Raw genomic sequence first — 12,608 nt, 5'->3', positions numbered from 1 at the left:
ACACTTTCAATAACAGCCCATACCGCCGTTCAAGTCCCCCTATCATGAAGAATGAAAACAATCTGCGTGTTGATGGAATGTACTCTCTTTCTATTGACGAACACGTCCTCATCTTTTGATGGCGCAATTATTTTTATGTGCGTCCCGTCAATAGCACCGACCACACCGGGCATACCTGCATTGCCATGAAGTTGGCTTTGATCCTGTGTAGTTGTTGATTGTCCAAAGGAAACCGGATAAACTGTTGGATGATATGTGGTCTAGAGAGCGCGTTGATGGTTTGGTTTATGGCACAGCTGACTGATGATTGCAATATTCCTAAATCGTCGGCATTGCAAAGTTGCATTTTCCCTGTTGCTAAATATCGTAGTGTTGCCAAACATTTTATTTCCGGACTAATCGGGTTATTCCTGTTAGTCGGGGATGTTATTGCATCCCGCACTAATTCCACAACAAGTTTGATACCCTCACGATTTAGCCTATATCTCTTGATCAATTCACAGTCTTCCATTGTCTCCAAGACATTTCGTCTCTCAGCCATTTTCAGATTCTTTGTGAATAGGTCTTACTGAGTTAGGAGTCCTCTCGAGGACTTTTAAGCTCTCCCAGACTTAGGTGCTACTTTTAGGCCTAAAATACTTTGTGAATTGCTCTTAGTGAATAAAATTAGGAGTCCTAAATGTAAGACTGACACGCCCATTATGCTTAGGAGTTTCTCCTAAATTCGCTAGTTAGGAGCTACTTTTAGCCCTAAAATCCTTTGTGAATACGGCCCCAGGTCTCTAAATTTGTTCATCTGCCTGTGATTTGGATCCACTCCAAAATAAAATGGCTTCTTCCCTAGCCCATTATTCACCATAACACCAAGTTTCATGAAAATCGGGCTAGCAGTTTTCCGTAATCCTGACAGAACTTTCTTGGCGGAGGAAAAAGTGATCATGATGGCAGACAGATACACACACATACAAGCACATACTTGGCTTGTATCTTGTGGAACAATGCCAGCATCTGCTGTTTTGTAGTCCTTTCCTATCCTCACTCTCGTACATGTTTCTCATTTCCTCACACACACTGAGTAAGATGCTCCTGCCTGCAGTTCCCAGCTATTTATTAGACTACTGTCTCCATTAAAAACCAACCGGGAAGAAAAGTTAATGGCCGTTTTATAATTACACGTACTTCCCTACATGCTGTTTCACTCTCTTCATATGTCCTGAATTCTCCTCACCTCTGTGCAATCTGAACTTTCCATGTGGTAAACTGGTAAAAGTAGAGCATGACCACAATGTTCCAAACAAAGGTACACCATCAGTTTCAGCCTCATCTCCTCCAGACATTAGGTTCACTTTTTTTTAGTTCAAAACTAATTATATCATTATTACCCAATTCTGGCATGGCTTTACAAAAGGTCACTGAGCGTCCAACATAGAAAGGCCTTTGTTGGTGGGGGTGCATGCATGTGCCCAGTAAATTACATGGAAAACATTCCATTAGTTTAACATATTTTTGAGGTAACATGTGCCTGTTGCTGATGTTTAAAGAATGATTAAGGGTCAACAAATATTTGGAATCATCCTTTTAAGAAACAGCACATACAGTAAAAGCATATATCCTGCCAGTCTGAGCAGTGGCTGATGGGATATGTTGTGTTGGACAGGCAGACAGAGTGGCCAGTGCTGATGAGTGAACCAGATTTCTCCACTGACTGCTACAATCATCACTGAAATCCCCCCTCAGGAGGCTACAATAATCTGAAACATACACACACACACACACACACACACACACACACACACACACACACACACACACACACACACACACACACACACACACACACACACACACACACACACACACACACACACACACACACCTTCACGCACACGCACACACACATCCGAGTGGGAGATGTGAGCTGAGGAAACAGGAAGTCCCTGCAGGCTACAGTTGTGGCAGACTATTTACATTTCTCTTTGATCCCAAACCTTTTATTTTGTCTGGGTTCAAACTTTAAACATCACTGGAGTATTACATTCCTACGGGCGTGGTGAACTCAAAAAGATATGGATGACTGTCCGGCAAGTCTCAAATGATTGAGGATGAGTGACTTGGGAGTTCCTGGGGTCATCATGGTTAGTAGTAGGGTTTGGAGAACGTTTTTACTTTTTTTTGGTACAAAGAAATTCCTGGAAAGTAGTAGTCAAGCTTTAAAACTCTAATTAATTAACTTAAATATCTTCATAAAAAGTCATAACAAGTCTCTTAACAAGTTATACAACCACCAACAGTGGTCAAGTTCAATGTGGGGGAAGAATCCTCATACCCAGTCAAGTGCTTGAACTTTCTAACAGTACCTTGTTAATGGGAAAAACCACTGAGTCAAGTTTTCCTTATTAGAAATATTAGAATGGTGATTGCATGATTTATAAAAAATGTGTAGCAAGAAACGTGAATTTCTTAAGACCAGTAATCTTAAGATTTATACCCAGTGGCTTCAGCCTTAGGTTGGATTCTGCCTGTCATTTGAGAATCTGTTTTAGGGTGCTGAGGGGGCTGCAGCAGCCCCATCTGCGAGGCTCCACTAGCACCTCCCCTAGCGCGTCACATTTTCGCCGCTAAAAGAGTGTGTGTGTGTGTGAGGAGCTCCACGGATTGTGGGTCCATTTGGGTATGGGCACGTCACCATACCCAGGAAGTAAACAATGGAAAAAGAGAAATCTCCAACGAGGCGTTCTGGGGCAGCATAGACAGGTATTTTCTGTGTTAGAGTTTTACTCGCTACAGGGTGTACTTTGAGGGTTTGTGACTCTGTAGACCGTTGACATGCAGTAAAACTTTCATAACACAAGGGGACGGCCGGGTAATAACCAGAAAAGGATGACATGGGAGCTTTAATGTTAGGGCGGTGGGGCAGAGAGGACAGTTTGAGGGCATATTTCAGGAATGAAATCAGGAAGCTCAGAGAAAAAGGATTTACGAGCCAACAACAGAGACTGTTAAGTATGGCACACTTAGCCCAGTGTATATCATAATGGGTAAATTACAATACACAATAAAAAAGTGATCACCATTGATCCAAATGTGCTGACTATTTTAAAAAGCTGCTCATAAAAAGTGGTGTCAGTGGTTCTGCTTTTCCATAGTTTATTTAGTACTATAAGTTTCACAACTGTTTACTGTTTATTGTTTTGGAGTGCCCCAGGGATCCATCATAGATCCCATATTGTTTTCTATTTATATTATATAAAGCCTAAACTCACATCATTGGCCTTCCCCATATTTTCCCAAAATCATGTGTAGATGATATCCAGGTTTACCCTTCTTTTAACCCTAACCATTTTAACATATGGATATTGACTGGTTATTAAAATACATAATTATTCTTGCCAGTATAGGTCCTCCAAATGCTGCCAGTCCTCGTTACAAGTTCAACTTCATAGCCGACGTGGTGGAGAAAATCGCTCCTGCTGTGGTCCACATCGAACTCTTCCTCAGGTACTAACTGTGTGCATGTGTGTGATGATACATTTAAAAGGTACACTTTTAGAATCCATAACAAAAAAACGTTGCCAATATGATTAAGCGAAGGAGTTTCATATGGTAGATGTAATATCCTATTTCTAGTGGGGCTTACTCTGGTCCACATATGGAGACACTTTATATAATGTCCAGAGAGTCATGATTAGTATGTATTACCTTGAAATACAAGTTATTCTCTTCTAAAATGTTGTTGAAATAAAACAAAAATGTTATCTATTTATTATCCTAAGCGTTAAACTTCAGATAATAGGATTACCAATATTTGAGCACTTAATTTTATGAAGCTAGTTCAGCTAACTTTTTGTTACCATACCCCAGGCATCCTCTCTTTGGGCGGAACATCCCTCTGTCTAGTGGATCTGGGTTTTTGATGTCAGAAAACGGACTGATTGTAAGCAATGCACACGTAGTCTCCAGCACTACACCAGTGTCCGGTCAACAGCACCTCAAGGTACTGAAATGCTGTTTAATCATTTGTACTTCATTTTAAATACTGTAATACATCATTCAACTATACAAGTTGCAGAAAATGAACAGCAAACAGTTATATTGTACCCTAAACAAAGCAAACTTATTACAAATGGATGAAGCCAAATCCTGCCATATGCTATGAGTTATTTTTTGTATTTAATATGGTTATTCCTTCCATTCTTTCTGAAGGTCCAGATGCAAAATGGGGATGTATATGAAGCCAACATCAAAGACATTGACAAAAAGTCAGACATTGCTACTATCAAAATCAATTCACAGGTGAGTGTATGACTTTATGAGATTTCCTTAAAAAGCAATACAAAAGAACTTGGAGGAAGACCATTCTAGTCAAATAACCTTTCACAAAAACAGTACTTAAAGTAAAGTTGGTCAATGCAAATTAAGTGGTCCTGCAAAGATATGCATCTTTCATTCACCATACTCACCAAATCATCAAGTTAGACATTCTGTTCAGATTTATTTCTCTGTCCCCTCTGCAAAAAATTGATTGGCAGAAGAGCGTTCATTTTCAAAGCCCCAACAGACTGGAATACTTTACCTGCTGCTATTAGATCTCTTGCATCATGTTTAAACTCACTTTCAACTGGTCTGTACTTATTATTAATGAAACTGATATTGATGAAACTGATTGCTCGACTGTCTCAAATTGTAATGATTGTGTGCATTGCTTGAATTTTACTTAACAGACTGTATGTGGTTTGTCTTGTGTGTCATGTTTTGCATTTTGCCTTTTTGTTTATGTATGTCTGTAAGTTGATGCTATTGTCGGGACCCTCTTGAAAACGAGATGGTGCATCTCAAGGGGTTTATCCCAATGAATACACATTTCTATATATATTTAAACTTTCCAGAGATGGGTCACATTTCCATCTCCAGTACTGGAAGACAAGATTGCCAAAATGTTTTATATTTTCTTCTAGCATGCTAACCCTAACCCAGATAAAAGTTCCAAACCAGATGTGCTTTAGATCAATATGTAGTGTACAACTGAAGTACATTTGGGAAAACTCAAATATAAAGTAAAATTCTCATGCAGAAATCGACTTCTTCAATTCCAGGTGGGCCCTTGAGTTGTCCAATGTCATGTCCATTAAATGAAGAGGTGAACTACATTTCACATCGGACTGTGTTGAAAGGTCCACCCATCCATTAGCCTAGTGCTCGAGCTCACATTCACACCTACAGCCATTCTTTGGAGCTGCACATTTTTTCTTTGTAACATTTTGTTGGACTGCTGGAGGAAACCGGTGCAGACTCCACACAGAAAGGATCCAGCATTGAATTCAATACATATTTATTAAGAATTAAGGAAAGTACTGGCAACAGTAATTTGTCTAATCCCAGAGAACACCCACATGTGTAAAACAAGCGACACATTCTTGGATTGTGTTTTGGTTTAATGCTTTATGGAAGTGTTCTTGATGTGTGTGCACCATTTTATAAAATCCAGCCATTATTGAGTGCCTGTCAGATTGCTACTAGAATTGTAATGACCTTACGTAATAACCTCTTGTTTTAAAAAGGCCTTGTCAAGTTTTGCAAGAATACTAAGAATTATTTCATTGGAAGAGGTTTACTTATTGAGATGAATTCCTTGTTACTGTTGGTTTTAGGCTGCATTTACTGTTGCAATATCACTTCAAAAAAATTTTTTGCTAACGTTTGCCACCATAATCTTTATAGACTGTAGAAGCAGCCCTGGTGTTGACCACTAGTGGTGCTGTTGAGCAGTGTTTTTATGAGCTGGTCATCAAACATTCTTGACGTTCTTCAAATATGGCTCCTAGGACCTTTATGACACCAACAGCAGAGGGTAGAGGGTTGTAGCATCAATAAAAGAGAACAAATATGCTATAAAGCAAGTTTGAAAACCAATTAAAAACATAAGGTAAATGTTTATTTGAGATAGAAAATGCTTTCAACGTGTCTGTAAAGCCTTAGGATAAACTTTAGACATAAACAACACACTTTCTGTTAACAATGATGACTCAGAGTAGCATTGGTCCGCCCGCCCCATGGCCTCCCTGCAGTTAATCTCCAGCAGGTTAATTCATCAAGGCGTTTCTTCAAGGCCAGCACTATTAACGTGTGTGTGTTTCATGTGTCCAGGATCACAGTGGTGTTAACACTGAAGGGTGGGGTCACACCAGAATTTAAACCTCCCCTGGGGTGACCCCAAATACTTCCAGCTTGGGACATCCACAGTGCATGCCAGCAAAGGGATTATAGGGGAATTTTCTCAGTGTGACACTCTTACGTCAATTCCCACCTGACGTTTTAGTAGTTTGTTGTTTTACCGGGCAGAACTTAAACACAGTTGATAAGCCTGGCATCTGTTATCTATTTAGCCAAATTTCAATAATGTTTTTGACGATAAAATCTGGCTTCTTCAAACCCGAGATCAAGATCTGTGCATGCATCATGCAAATGGTTAGTATTAGGCTATAACACTATTAGATTAAGGTTTTGGTTTGAATGGAAATACTAAATCCCCCCTCCAGTAAACCAGATTTGCTGTCACGACCTGAGAAAGTTTAGATTGAGTGTCGCTCTTTGTCCTTCTCCCACTATCATTCAAAGTTTTGCGAGAATTGGAATGCCTTCCATCGCTATCAACTCGTGAAATACTAGTCCAGTGGAACTACTAGTCAAATGATGACGCTCCATTCTCCAATCACACTAGAATCAGTTTGACACTAACAGGGCTACCTCTAGTTGTTGTGGTAAATTATGATGGGAGTAAAGGAGGATATCAGGTGATGTAATATAGCAATTGTGGCAGGGTTGCTTGGACACAGGACTATCACCAAGGAGAAAACAGTTTGTGTCCCATGTGAAACAAACAAGTAAACATTGACTTATTTGAACTTGTGTCCCACACTTACTCAACTTATGTAAGTAACCTATGTAACATTATCAAACCATGTAAACCTAGAGTCATTACAGATAAGAAGAAGAAGAAAGCATATCTTGACAGACAGTTATCCTTTCATCGCAGAGCTGGGGATCTTGAGATTACGGAAGTGCTAGAGTTGAGTTTGCAACTAAAAATCTGTTTAAGAAGTCCTTTATCCTGAAGGACTTACATTGTAGTAACTCAACCCAGTGGGTCCTGATCAAGCCCTGATAATGAAGAGTTGAGAGAGGGATTGTGTTTCAAGATATCCACATTGTAGATGCCTTATTTTGCATGTGTGGAAACTTTCTCTAGAAATTAAACAAATTGCTGTGGGTTGAAACAATATTTTGCCACACAAAATGTGTTTGTTGAGATGAAGAAATCAAAAGGCGGGTCACTCAATGGGCGAATATCTGATTTCCAAAAACAATCTCAAGTGAACCTCAGTTGACATCTTTGCGTTAGAACTGAGAGAGCTGGACCAGGACCAAGACAGGGAGGAGTGAGTGGAAGAAACAAATTCCTAAACCTACGCCTTAAAGAAATCCTTTCTGCTCATTCCTTCTCTTACTCAGTCACACCATCTGTCTGCTGAGCATGGGTTTATACTCAGCTCCATTCTTTTACTCCCTTTTCTCTTTGACCTCGACCCATATTTCCTTTTTACTTGCTTGTGTATAATAAATTTTTCGCCATTAATCTCCGTCACGTTGTTTCCATAGCAACAACAACTTCCTGTCAACAGCGCGAACTCTCCTTTTTATATAGCTGCATAGTGATATTTCAATTAATTTATTATTCATAAATGTCCTTTTATTATACTTTGCATTGTATATTTACCCCAGCTGTTATCATCATCATCATCATCATAGGGCTGTGATTTATAGTTTTCCACACTAAGTGCTGATTGTTGGTCGTGTTTTGATACCCTTTATTTGCCATACTGGCACACTGTGTTCTTGGAAATGTTTAAACAGCAGTTAAAGCACTCACGTGTCAAAAGCTGAAGTCATGGCAGTTATATTTTTAAAACAGATTTGAACCTTATTTTCCTGAGTGTGCAAAATGTATGAATAAGCTTTTGGCACACGGTTCAAATGGGGTGGATGGTAGATTCATGAGCAAGGGAGCAGCAGAAAAACAAAAAATGTAACATTTGACAAACAGGATCATATTTCTTTACCTTTGCTCTTATGTCTTTAACTTACCAATTACAAAAACATACACTTTTTATTATCCACCAGTTTTAGAGAAGTGCTCCTTTGGAAACAGTCCAAAAAAAACACAACGATCTAAACACATGGTGCTGAACATTAAAAGTTATTACCTCTTTAACGCTTTTATGAGTGTCATTGCAGTCATTGCAGTGCAACCTCTGGTTGAATTCAATGTTACACATCCCTTTGTTTAAATTGACAACAGAATGTAACTGGCTAGTTTTGGCTAGCAAAAAGGGAATGGCTAATAGTGATTTAGATCATTCCTTGGTCCCTTCTTACTTATTTATATTAGACAAAAGTACAGACGAGGTGCAACAAGAAAGTCTTGAGTTCCTTTTTTCTCACAATATCAGAGTGGGCTTCCTCCATGTGCTCCAGTTTCATTCCACAGTCCAAAGCAAATAAGGTGAATTGGAAACTTGAAATGGTTTGATACTGCAGTGCTCTCTTACCCTTTGTCTGTTCCTCTTCCCAGAACAAACTGCCTGTATTGTTGCTGGGCCACAGTGCAGACCTGAGGCCCGGGGAGTTTGTCGTTGCCATCGGCAGCCCCTTCGCCCTCCAGAACACCGTCACCACCGGCATCGTCAGCACCGCCCAGAGAGACGGCAAAGAACTGGGCCTCAGGGACTCCGACATGGACTACATCCAGACGGACGCTATTATCAATGTGAGAATATACTGTAGGAAGGCCGAAAACATGTGCTTTGTTTCAAAAATGATTGTGAAGCAGTTCAAAAGGTTGTTAAAAAGTCATATCATGATGTATACTGGATTTTGTGTCTTTCTTTATAGTACGGGAATTCAGGAGGACCCCTTGTCAATTTGGTAAGATTGTTGTTTCTTACCTCAAAGCTTAATTTCTGTAAAATACCTTTCTCTGATATTGCCTGGTTGTTAAACTTGTGAAGATACTGCCAATGTCCGAGTCCTAGCTTTGCGCTGCCCCAAACCGGAACTCTTAATCCTGGATAGCAAACTAAGTCACTTTTTCTACAGTTGTAATACCTGTAACTTGCCTTGAAGAAGAAACAAATCCTGACAAAATTCAAACAGTACAACGTTGATGTTTTATTGCTGTGTCTTTTTATTTTCGAGGACGGGGAGGTGATCGGCATCAACACCTTGAAGGTTGCAGCAGGAATCTCGTTTGCCATTCCCTCCGACAGGATCACTCGCTTCCTCAATGAGTCTCTAGATAAGCACAACAAAGGTGAGCCATGCTAGGATTAAACACCTGTGAGAATCCTGCTGAATATTTAGAAACTAACTGGAGTCTTTTACAGATGTGAGGTCAGTAAAGAAGCGGTTCATTGGGATCAGGATGCTGACCATCACACAAGCGTAAGTCTGAACTGACTAATGTGATTGTTTGGTTGGCAAATATGGAAAATAAAGAAGGAAGCGAAGGTGTCCCACAGGGATCTATTTTGGGTCCTCTTTTATTCACATTTACTGATTAGAAAACACCCTGAATTGTAACCCTTACAAACTTTATTTATCTGCTAGAAATGTTCTTTTTATTCTAACTGAATTGGCTGCTTGTCAGCTTGAACTTTATTTTTACAGTGTTTAAAAAGACTTAAAACTTTCTTTCTGGTAAAACTAAAGTTAGGTTATTTACACATTCTAATAAGAAGCTACTATTGGACCAGAAACTTTATCTAACAAGCCAAACTATAAGGTATGTTTCTTTTTACATATGTTCAGGATATGTTCTCAACAACTCTTTCATATAAACACAATACTTATTGGCTTGTGAGAAAACTGAAGAGGAAATGTCATTCTTTTTCTAAAGAAGGCCTATCTTAGCCTAATAGAAGGTTGGTTTTCCCTATTTGGGATAATAATGTTTACCTAGATGGACTTTCTTTAAGAGACTGTATATACGCTTTTTCCAGGTTAATCGAAGAGCTAAAACTGCAGAACCCAGACTTCCCTAATGTCACCAGTGGGATTTATGTCCATGAGGTTGTTCCTCACTCACCTGCAGAGAAGTAGGTCTACATTATTTATGTGTTCCTCAAATAAAAGCAGTGTTACTCATTTCAGAAGTGAAATTAATGCTTTACCTTTTTACAATACTTTCTTTATCATTGTCCTTGTCTCCAGAGGCGGGATCAAAGATGGTGACATCATTGTGAAGCTGAATGGCAAGCCTCTGATGGCCACAGCTGACCTGCAGGGGGCGCTGCAGGAAGAGACGGCGCTGCTGTTGGAGGTCAGGAGGGACAATGATGACCTGCTCTTTAACATCGAACCTGATGTCATCATGCAGTAGACAACGAAAGCACTGCTCTCTCGCAGAGTTAGAACTACATGTAAGGCCCTATTTTTGCGAATGACATTGGATAGTGGAAGCACTGCAACACTGCAGCTGGACTTCTGTCAAGCAAGTACATCTTTGAATACTGGCTGTGGACTGTACCAAATACAAGGATCCCATGGACGATATGGTGCAATGCTGTTTAGGTATCAAGGATTTACAACTGTGCCTTCCACATGTTTAAACCAGGATCAACGTGCAACAGGGGCACATATACAGGAATTCATTAACCGTATCCCAATTTTTTTTTTTCACTTTGATCACCAGTAAACAAATTTGCTTTACAAGTACCTCAAAGTATGTTATTATGAGGCTATAATATATGGTGCACATAAAAAAAAAGCAAAGTTGATAAATGTACTGTGGAATTGAAACATTTCAATTAGATTATAATGATGATAGGGACATTTCTCTTAAGCATTTCCTCGACAAAAGCATTATCCAAGTCCACAAAACTCAGATGAAATCCAACAAAGGTTTAGCCTGCACTTGACCCTTATGTCCTGGTGTTGTCAGCACTTTTATCCCAAGATCCTATTCTTAAAAGAAAACCAAAGCGTCAATGTACTGTGTGTGCCTTGTACTACACTGCGCACCATTTAAAAAAATATATAAAATTAGGGTTAGGGTTGGGCCTTAAAACAAGAGACAGAATGTTCCACTGCGGGTGATGGACAGTCTTTCCTGACCTAAACTAGTGAGTGTTACTGTATGTCAGCTGTGTGATTTAAGGACACCAGAGTGTTGCTGAAGGATATTCCTTAACGGTTTGAGTCTGTAAAACCTGCAATGGAAGCTTACTTGCTTTCCGCATGAAAATGTTTCTATTTAAAATAATGAATATAGGTCAGTCAGCTGTTTCCAAAAAAGCTGACCACCTTTTAAAGAACCTCTAGAATAAACAGAATGAGGTCAACATTCAGCTAACTGAACTTCTGATTGGCCAATCGCAACTTTTGCTTTTTATCATGTGGGCATTTGCCAAATTACTTTTGTATTTTTAAGCATTGAGTTTCCAGTGTTTGTTTTGAAATGTTAAACATTGTCATGTTATATTGGTTTATGGTTGGCATATTTCTTTATTGCTGTATGTTGTCTTACCATAAAAAAATGTGAAACACGTGTGTTTATTACATTTACATGATGATGGAATGAAGAGCACTAAATGTGAGCAGATTTTTTGTCTCACTACTGCTTCTGCTCTGGTTCATAACTGTTTGTACTTTTATCCTATTGACAAAAACAAAATGTTTACATGTAAGTTGCCAACAAAGCAATCCTCTGAAACAGCCTTTGGAAGCAGCTTTTTACACCAAATAAAGTTTGCACACAATCATTGTTTTATTTATGTATTTATTTATAATGGTGTGGAAATGCAAAGTCTTCATCATGCTGTCAACATTTCCCCACCTCAATTTCACAGAAAATGACTCGGGGGACATAATTATGGGGAACATTTATTCAGCACAATCGTACAAACCACCAGTCTGTAAGAAACAAAACTGAGCTCTCCTTATGGCAAGTTATCAACATTGCTGAGTGGAAAAGTCTCCAATACTTAAATGAAGTGGAAAAACTCAGAGGAAACTGTTTTTAGGGTTCAGTGAGAGAGTCACAGCAGACAGATGTTTATCGTTCTCAGACATAATCACTCTTTCCTTCCCAGCTCACGACAGGTCAAGAGTTTATTTTTAACTCAGTGGGTAGTCTCCCTCAGGGTCATGGTCAATATTGTGGTTACTCACAAGAAGTAAAAAAAAATAGATAGGACTTGAGCAGCTCTCACGGGGTGTCCTTACACAATTTGACTATCAAATATACTGTAGTAACAAATCTGTATACCATTGTTGGGGGAATGACAACACACCATTGTTGGAGGAATGATGAGGAAAATACAGGACAAAGTTGTTTTTTTCGCTTTTATTCTTAAACGTGGCCTGGTACTGGTCTGCAGCCGTTTGTGGGAAATATTGCTTTATATAGGCCGGTGTTCAACCCCATTGCTTTTATGATATCAACAAGAAGTATCAAAAGGTGTCAAGTATTACAAGTGGGATTGAATGCCAAAAGTAAAAAAATAAATGACCCATTTAAAACATTCGCAAAGGAAACACAAAGAAAAACATAC

General features: G+C 39.2%; 1 protein-coding gene across 1 annotated transcript; it reads left to right on the top strand.

The window, feature by feature from the left end:
- Positions 1–3,393: 3,393 nt before the first annotated feature.
- htra3b (HtrA serine peptidase 3b) lies at positions 3,394–11,816 on the top strand (the record flags this gene model as incomplete). Its single annotated transcript, XM_010789733.1, has 9 exons — positions 3,394–3,498; positions 3,862–3,994; positions 4,204–4,293; positions 8,630–8,824; positions 8,950–8,982; positions 9,253–9,367; positions 9,441–9,498; positions 10,056–10,151; positions 10,267–11,816. Coding segments are annotated over 9 exons (994 nt in total), but the record flags the coding sequence as incomplete, so codon positions are not given.
- Positions 11,817–12,608: the final 792 nt, after the last annotated feature.

This window comes from Notothenia coriiceps, unplaced genomic scaffold (genome assembly GCF_000735185.1).
Source record: "Notothenia coriiceps isolate Sejong01 unplaced genomic scaffold, NC01 NC01_scaffold00033291, whole genome shotgun sequence".
Taxonomy (NCBI): Eukaryota; Metazoa; Chordata; class Actinopteri; order Perciformes; family Nototheniidae; genus Notothenia; species Notothenia coriiceps.
This window is presented reverse-complemented; position numbering and strand designations above follow the sequence as displayed.